This window comes from Genypterus blacodes, unplaced genomic scaffold (genome assembly GCF_046128005.1).
Source record: "Genypterus blacodes isolate CSIRO-AG114 ecotype Tasmania unplaced genomic scaffold, CSIRO-AGI_Gbla_v1 ptg000218l_1, whole genome shotgun sequence".
NCBI lineage: Eukaryota > Metazoa > Chordata > Actinopteri > Ophidiiformes > Ophidiidae > Genypterus > Genypterus blacodes.
In genome coordinates, this window is record NW_027467017.1 from 100,038 (window position 1) to 121,234 (window position 21,197).

At 48.6% G+C, this 21,197-nt stretch overlaps 2 protein-coding genes across 20 annotated transcripts in view; both read left to right on the forward strand.

Annotated features, from left to right (window-relative positions):
• Positions 1 to 538: 538 nt before the first annotated feature.
• Positions 539 to 7,733, forward strand: LOC143016211 (poly(U)-binding-splicing factor PUF60-like). Of its 5 annotated transcripts, XM_076170415.1 has the most exons (12): positions 543 to 617; positions 1,119 to 1,212; positions 1,408 to 1,503; positions 1,769 to 1,858; positions 2,294 to 2,344; positions 3,436 to 3,597; positions 3,705 to 3,797; positions 5,151 to 5,364; positions 5,447 to 5,679; positions 6,234 to 6,348; positions 6,719 to 6,960; positions 7,116 to 7,733. In XM_076170415.1, the coding sequence occupies exons 3-12, from the start codon at positions 1,420 to 1,422 to the stop codon at positions 7,413 to 7,415; spliced, it is 1,584 nt and encodes a 527-aa protein (XP_076026530.1). In that variant the 5' UTR covers positions 543 to 617; positions 1,119 to 1,212; positions 1,408 to 1,419; the 3' UTR covers positions 7,416 to 7,733. The 5 variants fall into 5 exon arrangements, with proteins under 5 accessions (XP_076026529.1, XP_076026531.1, XP_076026532.1 ...); XM_076170414.1 differs by lacking the exon at positions 1,119 to 1,212 and having other exon boundaries at positions 539 to 617; XM_076170416.1 differs by lacking the exon at positions 1,119 to 1,212 and having other exon boundaries at positions 539 to 617; positions 5,447 to 5,637.
• An 810-nt stretch (positions 7,734 to 8,543) lies between these two features.
• The window catches only part of scrib (scribble planar cell polarity protein), a 47,352-nt gene continuing 34,698 nt past the window's right edge, over positions 8,544 to 21,197 (forward strand). For 14 of the 15 annotated variants that reach the window (XM_076170445.1, XM_076170431.1, XM_076170435.1 and 11 more), the window contains exon 1: positions 8,544 to 9,625. In XM_076170445.1, the coding sequence (XP_076026560.1) occupies positions 9,467 to 9,625 (159 nt within the window). In that variant the 5' untranslated portion in view covers positions 8,544 to 9,466. Of the gene's footprint in view, positions 9,626 to 12,509; positions 12,683 to 21,197 lie in introns of those variants that run through there. The other variant, XM_076170432.1, reaches the window with a different exon arrangement.

Here is a 21,197-nt window from a genome sequence, read left to right on the forward strand (position 1 = left end):
GGTGCTGTGGTCTCAGGGTAATGTCTATCAATGATCAGTGATGATTTCATCATGGGTGGTGCCATTCATGTCCTCTACTACTATAATTTGGTAATGCAAATAAAAGGTTAAATAGCAAATTTAATGTAAATGAAATGAAAAGCACCCTGTGAAAACATTTTGGCAAGATTGGAGGAGTGGTGCTCGTTGTATTGACACATACACACACGCTCTGTTTTGATGTCAGATTTTTTTTTTACATTTAATGTATCAAAGAAGAAACAATTAATGTGATTACATTAGATGGAGGGTACTGCACTAGAGATAATGTGTCCATGTAGTTTGATTGCAAAAAGACCAAATCTAGAATTTAATGAGTCTGATTAAAACACAGAGATGCCCCACATGTAAACGACCAGGATAACAGCTTTGAATGTTAAACCTCTTTTAGGTCAACCTTTCAGATTTTAGAAAACAAAAGATCATGAGGGCAGCAGCGAAATGACGTCACTGCATCCATGAAAACCCGCGATACTGATATCGCGACACTTGTGTTTGAAAACCCAAGGCTCTCGCGATAGTTAAAACGTGCGGGCCTTTGAAGGAAGGCGTGCTTCATGGCGGTAACGGAGACTGCGGTAAATATGAATCTATGACCAATTTCGACTTTAACGTTGTCTATCTGCACCGGGTCGTCCTGTAAGTTATGGTAGAAGTTGTTAGTCAATTGCATTTCTGAAAATACCAATATTTGTCACTGGGGCAGGCAGTTAGCTTTGCGCGGTGAAGATGGGCTAACATTAGCTAGCGCGTCCCAGCGACAAAGATGGCTGCGGCGCCATGAATGGGAGCTAGGCCTCGTTCTCCGCGTAGCATTAGAAAGCTCTGCGCATTAGATTAAGACTATGTTGTAATTGACAAACAACAAAGAAGTAACCCGCGTTGACTTTAAAACAACATTGGCTTATGGTTTAATCACTTAAGCCACGGAATGCTACCGCGTCTAGCTAACCTTTGCGTCATCACCGTGTGTGTGTGAGGCCGAACACCGGACTGGCTCCGTGTCTCTTGTTCTGCATAAATAATGGCTGCTGCCTGTCTGTCGTATTGTTAGTCTGAAGGCATTTTCTTTTCTGTAGAACTTGTTGAGTTGTTAAAGCGTCCCCGTCAGCCCTGACCCCGGGGGCTTCCTGCCTCAGTCCGGTGGAGCTCGGCGTTAAGCGGGCTGCGTAGGTAAGCAGCTCTCCCGCTCCCACCTGCTCTCAATCCGGTCATGTATGTGCAATCTGTGCCCGCATCATGTGTGTGCTCTCTGCACTGACGTCACCCATGTTTGTACGCCACACAGGCCGGAGACGGACGCGTCAGTGGCTGGACTTCTATGTGGAGTCCTTTTGTTTGTTTTGACCTGTGGTTCTGAACCTGCAGGGAGGAGAATCAATGACGATGGAGAATGGACAAGGCACCGGCTCTAAGCTGGGCCTGCCGCCGCTCACCCCAGAGCAGCAGGAGGCTCTGCAGAGGGTAAGAAGCCACGGGTACCTCATAGCGGGACTGTTTGATGCTTGTATTCATGTATCCCACCCCCCTTTGACAGAAATGTGATGGTGTATGCATCATCATCTCTCCTTCTGTATAAATAAACTGAACTCCCTATCACCTTAGCTTGTGTTCATCTCTGATCACACCAGCAGACTTGTGTGTCTCCTGCTTATTGCTCCTGGTGATGTTACCCAACAGTGATGGATCCACATGTTCACCTAACTCATTCATCTCTCTGATATCCCAGGCAAAGAAGTATGCCATGGAGCAGAGCATTAAGAGTGTGTTGGTGAAGCAGACAATTGCCCATCAGCAACAACAGCTTACCAACCTGCAGGTGAGATGTTTGAGATATTTTGGCATTTGCTGAAAAAGAAAATGTCATAATTTGTCCCCCTGTGATTCTTGGATTTTAGAGAGAAAGGGTCTTGTCCCCCTCCCCCTGCTGTGTTTAGATCCTGTGCCGTGCTTCTGCCCTCTGCTCTTTTTCAGACGGAGGAGATCGTCAAGAATCTTTAGTTTTCATGTTAAATGCGTTGCACTTTGTTAAGGGGGACATTTATGTGTTAACTGTAATGATGTGGGGTTTACTTATGTAAGGGGTTCCTGTACATAAGGGAGCTGTTTGTTGTTTAGATGGAGGGTCTGAATGTAGTGTTTGACTGAACGCTCTTGTCTACCTAGCAAAGCAATGACCTTTTTTTTGAAAAAACAAAGCTAAGGGATACCTAACCTACTTTTCAGCACTTTTTTCATCTTTACTGTCTTTCAGATGGCAGCAGTGACAATGGGCTTTGGAGATCCTCTCTCACCTTTACAATCGGTCAATAGATTATTACATTTTTTTCTGTGCGCATTCCCAATGGAAATGGACTGTTACCCTTCTTTTATTAGTTGCTTTGGCAACAATCCCTGCCTTGTTAGCCCAGGAATTCATGCACATTTGAAAGTAAACAGGATATTCTACTGCTGGTCCACCTTTGGCCACGTCCAGAACTATTTGTCAAATGAAAGGTGGTTGATCTAAATTGTGGTAACACTTGGCGCTATCTCTCTAGAGATTTGCAGCAGGATCATTTGCATTACTATTTAAAAAACCCAAACTATCTGGCTGTTAAGTGTGTTTGTCAAAAAGAAAAGGGATTTTAGTGTCAGAAATATGCATTTGCTCGATTTTAAGACAGGGAAAGCTTTTGGCAGGGGAGTAAAGAGGGATAGCAATCCCTTTAATCAACCAAACCCTAGAACAGCCTGAACACGGCTCCTTCAGGCCTCTCAGCGTCCATGAACAATCCATCCTCCCTCTGTGCCATAAAGTAGGCAGTTAGCTTCTTGTTGGCAGTGACATGTAATACTCACAAGCAAACAGAACTGAAGACATCAATAAAATGTACGGACTCCCAGTGGTTAGGCCGACACGTCCATTAGACTTGAGAAGAAAGTTTGAAATGCTTTCCTCCAGACTTTGTATGGATTTCGTTTGAACTCCACGATTACATTTGTTACCTTACTTGCACCCCGGGACTACAGGTCAGTTACTGAAGCCAACTCCTAGTGAAGGCTGTGCATGTCAATAACTCCAGTGTGTTTTCTTCCATATGTCTATTCAGTAGTCAGAGCATTGAGGCCATATTATTTAGAGTACATTTTAGAAACACTTTATTCAGTCATTACCCTGTAATGTCCAGACTCTAACTTGGCAAAGGCCTCTGACTGATTATGGGGAAAGCGAGCACAGTAGACGATACACTCATTACTGCACAGATCAACACAGCAAACCAGATGTTACAATTTAAAATCCTCAGTCACATCATCTCTCATGCACACCTAAATTGATTTGTGTGTGTGTGTGTGTTTGTCCTCCTCTCTGTGACTTTCTAATGCTCATCATGTGTTGTTCTCCTTCATTGTCAGGTTGCGGCTCAGCGGCAGCGTGCTCTAGCCATCATGTGTCGAGTGTATGTGGGCTCCATTTACTATGAGCTTGGTGAAGACACCATCAGACAGGCCTTTGCCCCCTTCGGTCCAATCAAGAGTATTGATATGTCGTGGGATTCTGTTACCATGAAGCACAAGGTCAGAGTTGTTTGCCGTGTGATGAAGGTGTTTCCATGCTGCAGACTACAGTAAGGCGCCGGTGTTCAGAGGTGACACCTTTCCCTGTGTTCTGTACGCCGATGTAGGGCTTTGCCTTTGTGGAGTACGACGTGCCAGAAGCTGCTCAGCTGGCTCTGGAGCAAATGAATTCAGTCATGCTGGGGGGGCGAAACATTAAGGTGAGTCGGCAGCAGCAGCAGCACCAGCGTCTCTCAGGCTCACAAGAACCTGGACAAAGGGGAAACTTGAGCTCTGCTGTTCCTCTAACTCATTTTTTTTGCGTTTTTTTTCTTTTAAGAGGACTATTTAGGAATCATTTTTTTTCCAATTTGCTGAGTCAGATGTCATTTTCCTACTTGTTGTACTTGTTTGTTTGAAATAACTTGTGAAATGATTTGTTATCTCCTGAATCTAAACACATTCTCTTTCCTCACTTGTCTGCGTGTCTGTTGGTTGCCAGGTACGTATGATGTGTGCTTGTGTGTGGAGTGTTCTGTGCTGTGTGTTGTCATCATCGCTGTTTTAGTGACCGGTTCCAGTCGGATGCCCAGCGGCGCGTTGCGTTGCTCTGTGTCCATGATGTGTTGATGATGGGCTGCGCCTGGTTGGTGTTGCTTGGCCGCCCCAGCTGTAGTACAGATCCCAGTAACTTATAGATTCTTGTATCCACGCAGGGTGCTTAAACTGAGCCTCTTGAACGGCTCAGTTTATGCAGAGCATGTAGGAGTCAGAGTGCGTCGTGGGGGTGTGAGGCTTTTGCTGCGTTCCCATTTTTTGGTGTTGCCGCCAGTTCAGCGACTCACACCAAACCAAAAGTTGGTGTGTGTGTGTGTGTGAGGAGGCTGCAGGTTTAGGCTGGTAGGAGGAGTGTCTTTTAGAAATAAGATTAACCACAGAAAAAGAAATGTGATTAAGGTGTTTTCACTGGCAGGGTAAAGCTTTTAGTAAATGATGTCATTGTTATTGTAGAGTTTAAGTCACGGCACTGTGATCAGCTTAGTTTAGTGTTAGTGTTAGTGTCAGCATCTTAGCATTCTTTCTTTTCTTTTTTTTTATCACTTGACACTTTTTGTAGACGGTCTGCTGCTGAATGTGTGGGAATTCAAAAAGGAAGTTTATAATTGGATGGTTGTTAGAGTAATGCAGTCACTTTAGCTTCTTTATCATTTCTATCCTTAGATCTCTTCTTTTTACATTTCTTTGACTTGATAGCTGCCAGGTATCTGACCCCATTTTGTCAAGATCACATTTTTAATAGCTGACTAATATCTTGGAGGGCAGTTTGAGAAGATTAGTGAAAGGAATCTGAGCTTGGTCATTGATCAAATTTGATAGGCTGCAGTGTAGGATCAGACAAATCAGAGGAGAGCTTTCAGGGCAGTATTATTATTATTATTATTATTATTAGGATGATGGTACTGAACTAGTGGCAATCCTAAAAGTCAGTACTACGGGCATTTTGGATTTGTACGGTACTTCGGTCTCGGTTGGCACTTTGAAGAGGCGCTTTACTGGTATGATCTGTGCTATAGGTTGGGCGGCCAAGTAACATCGGTCAGGCGCAACCCATCATTGACCAGCTGGCAGAGGAGGCACGCGCCTTTAACAGAATCTACGTGGCATCCGTCCACCCGGACCTCTCGGACGACGATATCAAGAGTGTTTTTGAGGCCTTTGGAAGGATCAAGTCTTGCACATTAGCCCGGGATCCCACCACGGGACGACACAGAGGCTTTGGCTTCATTGGTGAGCTGGGGGGCTCTCGAGCTGTCGTGCTGCTCCGCCCTCATTAACTACACAACTAAATACCATTTGTATTCACTTACAGAATATGAGAAGCCACAGTCGGCAATAGACGCTGTGTCTTCTATGAACCTCTTTGACCTGGGGGGTCAGTACCTACGGGTGGGCAAGGCAGTGACCCCGCCCATGCCCCTACTGACCCCCACGACCCCCGGTGGTCTGCCGCCTGCTGCGGCTGTAGCCGCAGCGGCAGCCACTGCTAAGATAACGGCCCAGGCAAGTATGAATCCCTTCCAAAGGGATTTAATGGCCTTCCAGGTAAATATATCTCAGAACTAGCTAGAATTGATGCAAACAGCACAGATATTATAGATCTGGCATAGACCACTGTTCTCCACATGTGACTGTGAGAAGGCGAGGAGTTTGGTTCAGGTCGTTATTCTGCCCTAGTGTTGATTTAACACCACAAAAAGACTTCTACGCGTAACAGAAACTACGAAGATGACATTTCCTTTTGTGGCATGACAATGTAGGAATCCTGCCGTTCACTGATTGGTGTGCGAGCTAAGAGTTTTCTCTTAACAAGCACACACACCCAGACGTGTTTCCCTTTTTCCCGCCATTTTGCAAAAAATGAAACCTTTCTCTTCCTTCTGATCTTACCGGTGTAACCTTTGTACTCGGGGCTTTGTGCTTACTCTAGACATCTGAATCTATATGTAAGAGTTGTGTAATCAGTTTCAGTGCTGATTGTAGTGCAGAAAGGCCAAGTTAGGCTCACTGTGCCGTGCTGTGTGATCGTTGACTGTATTGCCTTGTGCTGTGCTCTGTGTGTTTCCCTTACCTAATGTCTTCGGCCCCCCTCTCTTAAGGAGGCTGTAGCCGGGGCATCAGTCTTGGGGGCGTTAGCTGCGCCCCAACTTCTTGGTCAGCAGATGGGAATACCTCAGGCTGTCATGGCTGCTCAGGCACCGGGTGTCATCACAGGTGTGTACGGCCAGGCGAGGGAGCGGCTGCCTTCATGTTTCTATGAGCAAAGCACAATATTGGAGTTGTTGCTGTCATTTAACGGTGAAGAACAGTTCTGCTGATCATGTTCAGTTGTTACTGCAGTCATTTTCAAAGTCTCCCAGTGACTATGGGGATGTGAAAGTCAAATGGTAATGAGTCACAAGGCATTGACAAACATTTGATCAGCAAAATTGTCAGTATTTATTTCCCCTTTGCTCTTAAATGGCATCTCAGGCTTCAGTTTTAACTCTTGCCTCATCCTGGTAACGATATAAGGTGCCAGGTGTCTATTGTGAGAAGCAGCGGTTTGTTCAGCTGTGGTTGACTTGTCTGCCTTGCCTGAAAGGTGTGACTCCAGTGCGTCCTACCATGCCAGTGCTTCCACAAGTTGGCCTTGTGAATCCTGTGCTTGCATCACCACCAGTCCTGTCCAGTCAAGCTGGTGCCAACCAAGAGAAGAAAGAAGAGAAGGAGGAGATGCTTCAGGACGGAACAGGCCAGGAGATGTTGAGTGACCAAGAGCACATGAGCATTTCTGGCAGCAGCGCCAGACACATGGTCATGCAGAAGCTGCTTAGGAAATCTGAGGTAAGGTCTGAGCAGAGCGGGCGTTAAGAGGTACTGGGTTTGTTTGGACACTTTTGACAGTGGAACACTTAATCTGACAGGAGAAAGTGGTTGAAATGTGTTTTGAATGCAATCTACAAACTGTTGATTTAAGTTCTTTCCTTGCTCGTCCCCAGTCCACGGTGATGGTACTCCGGAATATGGTTGGACCAGAGGACATCGATGACGACCTGGAAGGCGAAGTGACGGAGGAGTGCGGCAAGTTTGGCTCCGTCAACAGAGTCATCATATACCAGGAGAAGCAGGGAGAGGAGGAGGATGCAGATATCATTGTCAAAATCTTTGTAGAGTTTTCCATGGCTTCAGAGATGAACAAAGCTATTCAGGCCCTCAATGACCGCTGGTTCGGTGGTCGCAAAGTTGTGGCAGAAGTGTATGACCAAGACCGTTTCAACAGCAGTGACCTCTCTGCGTAAAGCCTGAAGGGTTGACCAGCATCCATCCTGTACCCAAACTCACTGCAGCTACAAATGCAGGCCTTGTAATTACATTTTTCTTTTCTTTTCTTTTTTTTTTTATTGATGTTGATATTAATGTTAACGGGATCCTTTCAAAAATATTTCTGCGTCAAATTATGCTTTTGTGATCTGTGAACATTTTTTGTGCTAGTTTCAAAATTTTGTAATCCGATCTTGTTTAACATTTGTTCTCCTGCAATAGCTCGTTTTCTTTTGTCAGGACATGTACACACATTCTTTCTACAATTAAAGGTTATTGTTTGTCCACAACATAAATGTGTTAAAATATTTTTTTATGTTCAATCAATGGTGGGCATTTCCTCGAGGAAGAATCCTATTCAGCACTTGTTTGGTTACCAACATACCAGTAGTTTCTATCATTTATTTGTAATCAATAAATAAGCAGGGGAGGTTGGTTGGCGGGGGGTGCAAAAAACTCCTGAAGAAAAAGTTTGGGAACCACTGATTTAGGTGTATATGGATCATTCTTGAAGGCCATGCAGTATCTTAGTCGCCTGTAGTGGGCACACTATAAAAGGATTAGTTGCCTGACTGCCTCACCGCTAATGTGTGTGAGTGTAAATATATAAGAGAAGAAGAACCAACTCTTTATTAATTTCAACCCTTGAGAAATTCCGTTTCCAATACCTGCATCCACATGACATGCAGTTTGTCACACAATGCAAATCTTACATATAATGTAATTACACACACGTATGAAGTTTGTTCCCCTCCTACACACGCACCAGAGGGGCACCGCAGGCAGGCAGCTACCCTCTGGTTCCCAGGCGAGTCCCATATGGACTGAGCTACTGCCGACCCAGAGAAGAAGAAGAATCTATTAACCATTTCTCACTACACAACTAATATCATTGATGGCTGCATTCATTAACATAACTAGTTCGCACCAACACGGGACAGAGCCACAGCTTCATCTGAGAAACGAGCTACATGACGAGAAAAAGTTCTAAACATGAGCGCTATCAGCCGTTAGGTGGCGCTGTAACCCAGTATGTGTGTGGCCCTGTGCAGCGGGCGGAGAGGCGTAGACGGGGGCGCTCCTGCTCGCAGCTAGCAGCTCGCAGCTAGCCCAGCCCCCACACACACACATACACCTAACCAGCCCGACTCGGCTCAACAGGGGGAGGGGAGCGCGGCTGTTGCTCCAGCGCCAGGTCTCACCGCTGGTCATTTACCTACAACGCAACAAAAACAGCAGGCGGACATTTTCCACGGAGCTCTCGGGGATGTTGTCCTGGCGCGCCACAGGCTATTTCCCAAGGCGATTTGTGTAAATATCGCCGATACTAATGCTAGCTTACGGTAGCTAAGCACAAAGCCTATGTTAGCTAACGCGGCTAGCCTGCTAACAACACAACCGGCGAGAGCGAGCACCTCTGGCGTCGCGAGTCCCGAGTTAATCTCCTCACTCGTTCCATGGGACCCGGTAGCAGTTTTACCCGTCGTGTCCTTCAAGTGTTTTTACCACCGGTTGCTACTCGTGACTGGCTCCTCACACGGCGGCGCTTTAGTGTAACGGCACCGTCGGCTGAATGTTTTCATATTCGGGCGCATACCGGGACGGTGGCGGCAGCGAGACGGGCTAACGTGTCTGAGAAGCCGCGAGTACATGCGTGAAGTGACGGGACGCTTCAGCCGAGTGGGGAGTTTTTAAGCTTTTGTTTATGTTAATCGTATTGCATTGTATCGTAGTGTATTGCTTATTGTCTCGAGGGGATGACGCCACGAAGAATTTGACAATCGTAGCGAACGCAGCTAGACAGGAATTGGGAATATCAGGAACTCACTGAAGGGATTAATATTTGAGTCTCTAAGTGGATTTTGGCCTCCTGTGTTGGATCGTCGTGGGAACGCAAGACGTGTTTCGACGTCGACTCCCCCCCCCCCCCGCAATCTCCTCTGCCACGGCGACCTTCCCCTCCGCTTCGCCCTCCGATGCGGAGGTTTGAGTAGCACCGGCGACCGAATCCCCCCCCAGGCGGCCGGACATGCTGAAGTGTATCCCGCTGTGGCGATGCAACCGCCACGTCGAGTCGGTGGACAAACGGCACTGCAACTTGCAGAGCGTCCCCGAGGAGATCTTCCGCTACAGCCGCAGCCTGGAGGAGCTTCTGCTCGATGCCAACCAACTCAAAGAGCTGCCCAAGGTAAGCCAGGTCCGGGCCCGAGCAGCTCGTCTGCGGGCCGTGGGGGGGCGTTTGGTGGGTCGCAAACATTGCAAAAGTATACTGATGTGTAACATTCACGTAAAAGTATTCACCCATTGGCAAAGGTGTCACTTGCTGTGGTAGGAAATGTGTGTGTTTGTTTAGTGGTGTGTACAGAAGGTGTCAGCAGCAGCTCTATCTATGGCTTTATCTTCAAATCGATGAGTTATCTTTGAAAGTCACTAGACAAACAGATTTCAGTGTCTAATTCATCTATGGAAAGGAAATGTGGTTCTCAGTCAACATGTTGTTCTTATTTGCCCTCTTTGAGCTGTTTTCAGCTGTATCATCACCTGGGTCCTTAGCTTGACAACACATTTAGGGTTTAAATGTGTGTAATGGCTGCACACAGCGAGGGGAACTCGACCTGTCTCACCCCAACCAGCTAAACAACCTGCTTATGAAGTGAGAAGTGAAATCCTTCTGCTTTATGTACCACAAAGTGCAGTGTAGATGTGTAACATGTAGAGAGTAGAGGGCTGGACTGCCTGTTTGGAGGGACTTACCAGACCACAACAGTTGTCCAGTACTGTGTTACCCATAGCAATGGCATCAGTGGCTTGTGGGACAGGATACTGTGTGTGTGTGTGTGTGGTGTGGGAAGGCATGTATGGAATGATTTGCCACGCTGTCCACACCCACGACATGATGCATGGCCATACTCTGCTTTAATGGGAGCAGGACTGTTCCATGTCTGTTCCATCTCCATGGCTCTCCAGGGCCGTGGACATGGAATGAGACAGTCGACTTGTTTTATGCAGCGGCGTTAATCATTGTTTACTCCCGAGACAATATGCTGACTGATACTGTGTGTGTGTGTGTGTGTGTGTGTGTGTGTGTGTGTGTGTGTGTGTGTGTGGTTTAGTACAGTGACAGTCATTTAGGTTTCATGGTGAAAAGGAGGACGATGAGGTCAATCGAGTCTAAATACTTGCACTGGACTCCCTGTTACTTTCTGTACACTATTGCTTTGTTGTGTTGTTGTGTTTGTCACGTGGCACAACACTGCCGCAGTCGCATGTTAAATACTTTTATAAAAATAGTTTGTTGCAGTGTTTTGTAATGAGCCTCATAGTTAAGTGTGTGTGTGTGTGTGTATGTGTGGAACAAAACTAATTTGCCTTGACTTGTGCTTGAGTTGCCATGCATAATAAGAGTGCTGATACCAGATCAGCCGCCCTGTTTTGGCTTAATAAGAGCCGACCTTGAGCCCAGCAGCCCGGGGGCACGCAGACTCGGCTCCAGGCTTCACTGCTTTGGCACAGACAGACACAGAGACAAACTCAGAAAAGCCACACGTTCGCTGTTTTTCAATTTTAATCATTTTATTGTTTTCAGTATAGTTACCAAGCTGCGATGTGTGTATGTGTGTGTGTGTGTGTGTGTGTGGGGGGGGGGGGGGGGGCTGTCTTGCTAAATGAGCCGTGTGTGCAGACATGACATCGTCCCTGTCACATATCCACATTGTCTCTGGTGCATGATGGTGCTTGAAGCAGTGAATGGACTCAAACATTGCGTAGCAGGCGGCTAACTGAAAGGGACAGTCTCTCTCTCTGTGGTGCCGGGTTCAACCAGCGGACGTAAACGCAGGGTGACAGAGCGTCTGAAGTGCTTGTTTGTAGACGTATAGCATGCAGACAGAACGCATATTAACCCTCTGTGGTCCTCAGAACGTTGGGGGGAGGGGGTCAGGTTACACAGGGTTGGGAACAAGGACATTGACCGTGTGATTAATGGCGTTACCACAATGAGGCCGCAAGTGTGCGATTGTCTGAAGGCCTTTGTGCGTCTGCGAGCTCCTTCCCTGTCACTCTGTACTGGAGATGAGACTGTGGACTCGTTTGTCAGTTTGGGGCTATTTTTAGATGCCAGTTCTGCACGGCGAGCTGTGCGTCAGTGCGAAGGCCACAGTCTGCTTCAGGATGTGGATTTTAGCGAGGTCTGTGCCCGACAAGATGTGTAACTCCCTGACGCCGCCTCTCCTGGCGCGGCGCCATGATGAGGCGTTAAAGAGGACTCGGGCTTAACGGCTCTCTCGCTCCTTCTATTCTCTCCGTCACTGCGTCTCCACTCTGCGGGGAGAATGTAAACTCAGAGTGAGCTTTAATGGGCCCTGTCATGTTTACCTCTGTTTAGAATGTGACACAGAGTTCATGATAGAGCCTCTCCTCTCTGCTAAAGTTGGTACGGTGTTCCACCCAGGTTTCTGAGGTGCACAGGTTGTCATGGTGGCACTGGAGGAGGACGCAGTCTTGATGGCATTGGTGGGGGTTTAACTGTGAGCAGATGGAGATTTAGAAGTCCTGACAGTTCCTTCAGTTTGCTGTGACTCACACACACACACACACACACACTAGCCCCCCTGCCCCCATTGCCCACCTGGCAGTCTTAGATTATGTTTGCTGGAGTCATGTTGACTCGATGTCTAATGTAGGGAATTGGTCAAAAGTGACTCATTTGTCTGGAATCCAGAGCAGAATTCCCCTCGTGCCCGTGTGTGCTCAGCTGTTTACAATGGAATTCTGATCGCACATGTCAGTCCCTAATGAGACTGACGTTGGGCAGCATGAAGCGGGTCCCTGCAGTACATGTATGAAGGAGTCATGTATGAGCGTACACTGGAGCGAGTGTTGAACACGCATTGATCTCTACTTTCCTTCCTGCCTTTATCTTTGCTCTGTAAATGATTGAAGCGTTGCATCATGTGATGGTCCTGTTGCCCCACCATGTGTGTTCAAATGTCTTTCTTCCAACTTCCAGCCTGCGCTTTCAGTCAGAAAGGCTTGGACTCAGTCACCAGAGCTGTTTAAATAGAAGAGCTCTGCCTCAATCATTATGTCGAGGAAGAAGGAATGATCAATTTGAAGTCCCATGACGGGTTACAAAGAAGTCCATTCAGCCCGTCTTAACTGCCACCCTTCATATCCAATGTCACGCTTCTTTGTGTTTCCTGTGTGCTCTACATCGGCCCTGACCAGGATCACATTAAGGCTGCAGGTACTAACGCTGTGTTCCTGCTCTGTTATTGGTCCAGCCCCCCTGCTGAGCAGCACAGGATGTCTCTTCTTAGAGGAGGTGGCTCACATGCTGCTGCCGTACACACCTGCTGCCTCACACAGCAGATCTGCTTCTTTCTGTCGTGGCTTTTCTATTGTTGAAACGAGGAACAAATCCCTGATGGGTGTGCCCCCGTCAGACTCTGCCAAACAGGTTCTGTGCATGTCACTCCGAGGATTCTTACCTAATAGGACCTTCCAGCTCCACCTGATATCCTCCAGTGCCGACTTCCTGTCTCAGCACTCATCAGAGCCTTGTATCGGCTAACAAAGCTGTGTGGATCACGATCGCTGCTCACTGTGATTGGGTCTCTGAACGCTGCTAGAGGTTGTATCGAGTTACGTTGGTACGTTTCTATCCTCGGTGGTTGGACGCTAAGTTACAATAGGCAATTAGATGTGTGTGTGTTTGATGAATGAATGAATACCGGTGCTTCCAGTGCTTCCAGTGCTTTGCTGCTATTTGTGGCTCTTTTGTAAGAACATAAACACACTGATGTAAAGCCCACTGCTTTTCTCATCAGGCCCCATCAGGCCCCTTCTTTCAGCTCGGGCTGGATGTGAACTTCTATTTTATTCTATTTTATTCTCTTTTATTTCCCTTCATGTCTTATTTAAACTTCAAGTGAGTTTCTGCCTCAACTGATGGAGATTTTTCATATTCCAGCGAGGAGCGTCTGACTTCCCAGCCCCCAAAAATTCACTGTTCAATGACAAATTGAAAAAAACAAATCTGGGCCACGTTGACTTTCTGTCCTCTCTGTGTGCCTTTGAGGTCCACACTTCCTCTCCCCTGCACGCCTTTCTAGCTAACTTGACTGTAGAGTCCTGGTTTGTGTCTCCCCAGTGACTGGATGAACTAGGCTAGGGCGAAAGATAAATTACACCTGCCATTGGCCCCTCTGCAGTAAAGCCACACACACACACACACACACACACACACACACACACACACACCCCCCCCCCTCCCCTCTGCTCCACTTCTTCCTGCAGCAGAGTCAGGAAGTTGAACTTAATCCCAAACATTGTTACATGTTACGGTTTTATGTCGATCTATACGATGCGTTCATGGTTTGGCTGTAACTGACTCCCCTCATCTGGAAATGGCTGAATCACGGGCCGCAGAGAGTGAGAGCGACCCGGAGCTGATGAGGCTGCAGAGAAACGGCAGTGTGAGAGATTGAGCTTCTTTTTGATGCAACAGCACATTCAGCAGGTTCCTTTGTGTGAGCTGTGACCAGCTGGTCTCACATCCTGCCCCCCCCCCCCCCCCCCGCCCCCCTCTCTCACCCCTCATGTGGGACGTAAGGCTAACGGGAGGCGGTTGCGGGGGGTAAATTTCATTCCAGAGCTGGATTAACTGGAGAATGGGGGTTCTGGCACCTGAATATGAGGAAGCTGCACTGATCCCTGCTCCTCTGGGAATCTGCACCAGCCATCCAAGACAAGACGTGTGAGGTGGGAAAGAAGTAGAGGGAAACACGGTCACATACAGTAGCTAACAGCTGGGTCCCTGGAGAATCATCCTCAGTCTCCTTTACACCAAAGCAGTAGCTGAGTTGTGGGTGAGTGCATGGGTCAGAGTTCAGCTGCTGCTTTCCTGTCTAATATTGCTAATATGGCTGCTGCTTCCATTCATGCTAGTTGATGGTACCTTGACTTTCTGTTTGAGGCGGTTTTGTTTGTCCAGTGCTGAGTGGTCCCGTTCATTTCTGGTTGGCACGGGGGGTGGGGGGGCATCGCATGATCTACCCCCCCCCCAATGCTCTCTGGCCTCAGCTGCCGGCCTCAAAGGTAAACAAGAAGGTTAGCCTCCAGTGAATAATTGATGGCTGTGGTTGTGGCAGCAGCTGTTTGCACGAGGTGATGTTGTCTAGCTGTAGCTTCATGCTCTTCTGGGGCGCTATGATAGGACGGCAGCTCTGTTGGTTCCAGGCATTGAGTACACACACACACAGACTAGGTGAACACAATGACGCCATCTTCTTTGACCAACTGTATTTATGTGTCGTATTCATGGGCAGTGTGTAGAGACCTTGTGTGTGTGTGTGTGTTTGTACCCAGGAACAGGGCGTGGCACACTAATCTGTCTCCACACTGCAAACACACAAGACTACAATGCAAAGTGCTTTAGGAGCATTTTGGAATAAAAACAGATAACAGTGTCTGAATGAAACGTTCTTGTCTTAGTTTGTCGCTTCAGCACTGAAACGTCTTCTGAGGTCACCAGGGCCGACCAAACATTGACTGGACCTGGTCGAGGAAGTAAAAACCATGCAAATTGTATTAAGAGGTGTCAGTGTGGCTCGGTAAAGACGGAGTGGAAGCTTCTGACACACCAGGCCCAGCCAGAGTGCCTCAGCCAGAGTGCCTCAGCCAGAGGCCCCAGTTTGGCTGCCCAGAGCTCCTGTGGTACTTATGGTTCAATGAAGCAGTGACATTTGTGTAGATTAGGACGCTGCCTCTGGACCTTTGCATCATACAGGTGCCCAGGAAGTACTCCCCCCCCTTGTGGTCACACAAATGGCCCTTTGAGGCTGATCTGCCCCTGTAGGTCACCAGGGACCACAAACAAATCCTGCCCTTTTATCTCCAGCCCACACTCTGCCATTGAAGGCCTGTATCTGTCACTGGGAAACCTGATGCCCCTGTACCGGTCCTCAGGCGTGGATGCTGCATGGTACACCTGGCTTTGGACTTTAGGGTACCCACATGGATTCCAGGTCCCCATCATATCGTCCTTCCGTAGGAGAAGTTTCTACCTGTACCTAAGAACGACGCTGTACTGGTTTTGTACTGGATGGATGAACAGTTCAGTGTGATTCCCAGTGCGTTTAAGACAAACAAAGCACTGGTTTGTTTTTCTGTTGGAAAACTCGGCCAGTCAGTCAGTCAGTCAGTCAGTCAGCATCTCCATCCCGAGCCAGGCTGATTTGTTGACGCCGGTGTTCGTTCTTGTTGATTCCTTTTTGTTGGGAGCGTCTCTGTGAACAGGAAGTGGTCAAGTAATCAAGTGAGCGGAGGAATGCCCTGTTTTTGTGAGGCCGGCCCGTGTTTGCAGACGGAGCATTACATCCGAGCGTCAACACCAAGCATGATTCTCTTCTTCATGAGCTGCAGGTTCCTCTCCTCTCTTACACCTCCACTCTCTGTAGTCCTTAGAGAGCGTGAAGGCTGTGAAGGAACGCTGAGCTTAAGAGTAGGGACATGGGAGTACAGTGATACACACTCGGCTGAAGTAGTGTGTGTGGAAACACCATGAACACACTGATCTCTGAAGAAAAGTCACACAGGATCAACGCAGTGTGTGGATGGTTCTGAGGGGGGAAAGGCTGTGTGTTTGAGAGAGACAGACGGGTTCAGAGGGGTCAGTAGCACAGCAGGGTTCACCACACACACACACACACGTTTTAGTTTTTAACTCAAACAGAGCCGGAGTCTGAACAGAGCAGCAAAATGTGATGATTGATGCAGAATGAGTGTGAGTGTGAGTGTGTGTGTGTGTGTTGATTGTTGGTCCATTGTTCTTACTAAAAGGTCAGTTATTTAAATCCAGGGCATTACTGCTCTTCACAGTGAAATGCATTGTGTTCATTGTTTGTGCGTCCCTCTAACACAAAGACACTTTCTGATGTTTTGTCTCCCGTCAATGTTGTAAGAGAGAGAGAGAGAGAGAGGTCAGGGAAATGTTTACCAAACAGCATTCAGTCTGCTGGGGCTGCAGGGAGAGAGACCTTTGAGCCCAGAGTGTGTGTGTGTGTGTGTCTCATATGAAACATTATTGTAAGAAACTTTGCATGTTCTTAACTTGAATAATGTTTTTGCCAACAACAAAGTATTTGTGAGCGAGGGCTGCTGAGCGCTCTGTAATTACCAGGGGATCGCTGTGTTTGTACTGCGGCACGCGACGTCCAAGGACATGCAGGCATGACTGGAATCTCCAGGAGCTCGCCCTGTCTGTCTCTCTCTCTCTCTCTCTCTCTCTCTCTCTCCCTCTTATACGAATGCAGAAGCATGTGGCACTTTGGCACATCTTCATTCAGACAGAGAGTATCATTCAGCTAATCAAGCTTTATTTCAGTCTCCATTGTTTCCATTCTAGCAGTGTTTTAATTAAGCTAGCTGCTGTCCTTCAGGGAGCTTTACCACAGGTGGGGATCCAGCCAGGAGCTCAGTGACTCTCAGTAAGCTTCCTCTCTTAAAGGACTCGTTTCTGAGCATTTGTTTACTATTTCAGTGAAGAACCCTAGTGTGTGTGTGTGTGTGTGTGTGTGTGTGTGTGTGTGTGTGTGTGTGTGTGTGTGTGTGTGTGTGTGTGTGTGTGTGTGTGTGTGTGTGTGTGTGTGTGTGTGTGTGTGTGTGTGTGTGTGTGTGTGTGTGTGTGTGTGTCAGATCATCAGACCTCTGTTGTTTATGTACATGAATGAAGTGATGTCATGCACCTGTGAATGAGCCCAGACCTCACCTACAAGCTTCTTCTCCTCACTCTGACATGCTGAAGCTGTTTGCAGCCCCCCCCACCCCCCCGCTGACTGACTCAACAAACGTGGGGGCTAAAGTGAAATGGTTCTTTATCAGTCACCTGTTTGTTTGCTTGAATTCCTCCCTGCAGAGGTTCAAGTCTTAGCGTGTGCAGCGGCCCAGCTTAGATCTGCAGCAGCTGTTTCAATCTGCAGAGACTCAGACGCTGCTCAGCCGCTCCTGCTTCTCTGTACACACACACACACACACACACACACACACACACACACACACACACACACACACACACACACACACACACACACACACACACACACACACACACACACACACTGCAGTGTGGCAGCACACACACGCATTTCATCTCATGTGCCACTTTGTGTCTGCAGCCGGTGAGCAATATGTGCTTAACCTGCTAAACCTGTGTGTGTGTGTGTGTGTGTTCTGGTAACAATTTCAAGATAAACCGGGTCAAATTCAGTTCCACCGGTGTGTTCACTTCTACATCTTCCAGTGTGAGCAGGTCATGCGGTTGCAGACGGGCTGCAAAGTTTGTGTGACATTTGCCGCAGCCCGGTCTCACACATGTGCCGGGGCACGGGGACACGTCAGCCAGGCTCAAGGACAGCAGGAGTGTGTGTACAGATCCCACGTACGGTCGGCTTATCTGGTGACAAGCTGGCAGAAGAAGCAACTGAACTCTCTGCGGTGTGAAGCACAGTGTGTGATGATGTACATGCACCGTGTTCCCACATCCTTTGTGCGTTTGCGGGTGTATTTTTAGATCTACTATCACAACCCCTCCTTGCTTGGTGTTGGGTATGCAGAACAAAGTGTTTAGACAGCCTTGGTGGGATGGCGAGGATCAGTGTGTGCTTGCCTGTGCCTTCCTTCCTGCCGGCTTAGGCCCGGGTGTTTTGGTTGTTTGTGCGTTGATCCTCTCTGGAGTCGCACAGGAGCGGTGTGCAGACGCCGCTGTAATTCCACTGTCTCTTGTGTTGCATTGAAGATAAACGTGTTGGGTGTTGAAGTTATAGATCCACGCCACAGACCTGCAACAACATGGGCCTGGAGCAGGACCAGGATATGTTGCACACGCGTGTGTTCTGTCCTGATGTTTCAGAGGGAGATCCATGCTCGCTTGCTTGTTTGCTGGCTGCCTTGCCGAACAAATGCTGGTCTCCAGGGTGACGGTTCTCTCAGGACCGGCCGTTTGCCTCACAAGGGGGTGGGGGCTTAACCCTGCGTCGTCAGGGAGAGAGACCGGGGCCTCCGTGTCACTGCAGACCTCCTGCACCTTTCTGTAGGCACAGCACAGCAACCTCAGCCTGTGCTCCAGCCAATCCTGTCCCACAGGAGGGGAGAGGGAGGGAGAGGGAGGGAGGGAGAGAGAGAGCGAGAGAGAGAGAACATGTGAGTCTCAAGCCCACACTTTGTCCTTGGGCTTTGTCAAAGCTGCAGCTGAAAGGCCGGCACACTTTATCGTGACGCCAAAAGTGGAGCAGTTATTTAGCTCCCTGTGTGTGTGTGTGTGTGTGTGTGTGTGTGTGTGTGTGTGTGTGTGTGTGTGTGTGTGTGTGTGTGTGTGTGTGTGTGTGTGTGTGTGTGTGTGTGTGTGTGTGTGTGTGTGTGTGTGTGTGTGTGTGTGTGTGTGTGTGTGTGTGTGTGTGTGTGTGTGTGTGTGTGTGTGTGACTTTAGACACATTAAAGACGAGCACACGGGCGGTCGAGGCATTTATGTCACACACACACACAAACTGTTTCAGGCGGTGTGTCAGTTTCCCTGAGCAGGTCGCCCACATGAACACGAACATTATAGAGGGAATACTGGGACGAGGTACGAGGAGAGCACGTCACGGCAGAGCATTCCAGAGGGACGGACAGAGGGCGAGCTGTGAGAAGCAGAGCGCCGAGACGGTTGCAGGAAAGGGACTGATACTGAGCCACATGATCCTGAGAGGGAGGACCTGCAACCTGAACACACAATGGCTGGATTGTGTGGAGGCTCCTAGTGCGACACACACACACACACACACGCCCGCTCTCTGTCCCTTCACTCTGAGGAAGGTTGTCATATTCAGCACGGAGCGAACGTAACAATGTGACCCGTCTGTGGAGGAAAAGCTTCTGTGCACCAGTCGGGACTTGACTCTTGATTTATGGGCGAGTCTCAGAATCCAGTTGTTAAATCGGAATGTGAACTTCTGACTTTCCCCTGCCTCCCAAAGCCAGATTGGTTAGATAAGAAGCTTCATTTGGTGATGGGTTACCTTGGTGACTTTTAAACGCCCTGCTATTGGACGGTGCAGAGCAGCAGGGTGCCGTCTGTGTTTGACCCTGGGTCGACACACGTCTGTCATCTGTGCAGAGTGAAGCGGCCACAGAGCCTCATGGTGCTTCTCTGTTTGATCTGGGCATGTGTTGACTGTTACCCTGTCCAGACAGGAAAGGCCTCAGAGTGCCCGGGTGCAGCCTCGCAGCACCACTGCATCATGGGACAAACAGGGAGCCGGCAGGCCGCACATACCGGATTCAGCCCATCCAGGAAAGAGCCCAGCGTCCTCTGTGGACTGTAAACAATAGGGCTGCTGGCTCTGTGTCCCGTTTGTGGGAACACAGAGAGAGAACTGAGAGTGTGTGTCCAGAGTGTAGACAGCAGCGTGTGATGGTTCATTCCTGCTGAGTGAGAACATACTTGGAGGAACGCAGGCCGTGACTCCAGCTTCATAGTAACCACTGAATGTGAGAGTAAACAGTTCGACAGGCCTGTGATGAGTTGCCGTGGCTTCAGCAGAGCCAGCTCACAGTAGCACCTGGCCCCCCGGCCCCCCGGACCCCCACCACACACCCTGACACACTGTGGCAGGTTTGCAGGTAGTGTCTGTGTTGACGATGACACCTTGCTCAGTCTCTTGGTTGATGTTCCCATCATGCCTGTTCCCTTTAGTGCTCACAGCTTCCCTCAGCTGGTTGATGTTGCTACGTGGTTTCCTGTTTCCCATCATGCTGTCGCTCATCTTGCATTATTGTCCTGATAGCTGAAGCCAGGTGCAGGAAGTGAAATATGTAAACTCAGCCTATTGGAGGCCGGAGTAAGAAGTCTGTACAGATCAGGTTCAGGACCGGGCCGCTGCTTTGAATGTAGTTTGGATTGCAAATCTGCTGGAGGAATCAGTGCTGACTCTCTGTCACACATTCTGCTGTGTGTGTGTGTGTGTGTGTGTGTGTGTGTGTGTGTGTGTGTGTGTGTGTGTGTGTGTGTGTGTGTGTGTGTGTGTGTGTGTGTGTGTGTGTGTGTGTGTGTGTGTGTGTGTGTGTGTGTGTGTGTGTGTGTGTGTGTGTGTGTGTGTGTGTGTGTGTGTGTGTGTGTGTGTGTGACATCGTGTCCTAGTCCTCTCTCTCTCTCTCTCTCTCTGTGATGGTTTTAGGAACCATAGCAGTGTTTAGCCCCCCAGTTGGGAACACATGGATGACTCGTCTCTTTCTAAAGCACTGATTGGTCTCAGAGCCGTCACCATTCGCTTCCCGGTGTGATGATGTCACCACAGCCTGGGGGAAGCATGTCGTCTGCCATGTTGAATGAGGGCACAAACGGCTTTGGTTTAAAATGTGTTTGTGTATCTGAAAAGGACGACCTCAACCTCCGGCGGAGAAGAGCTGGGCTTTGTTCCGTCTATGAACGTGTTGATGGTTGTGTTTGGCTGAGTTGAGTGTTTGCTGCAGAGGTCCCGGCCTCTCTCATGCCACGGCCACCTGTCCCCTCTTAATCCGCCTTGCTTTGAGTGAGTCAACATCAACAGACAGGAGTGTAATGTAGACGTTGGTTGACCTGGTGTAGCCGTCTGACACCTTTTCTGCTGAGCTCACAGCTTTACAGCGCTGTGCAGAAATTGAAAAGGCTTCCGTCGTCATCGGCAATTGCCACGTCAGACCAGAAGGTTCCAGATTGTCTGCTCAGCATCTGAGCCCTCAGC

What these genes read in the sequence shown, in the direction of transcription:
- LOC143016211 (XM_076170414.1), top strand. Translation starts at nt 597, where the DNA reads ATGGCGGTAACGGAGACTGCG. An exon ending in CTCTCTCACCTTTACAATCG is followed by an intron (nt 2,345 to 3,435) that starts GTCAATAGATTA and finishes CTTCATTGTCAG; the next exon opens with GTTGCGGCTCAGCGGCAGCG. An exon ending in GGCACCGGGTGTCATCACAG is followed by an intron (nt 6,349 to 6,718) that starts GTGTGTACGGCC and finishes CTTGCCTGAAAG; the next exon opens with GTGTGACTCCAGTGCGTCCT.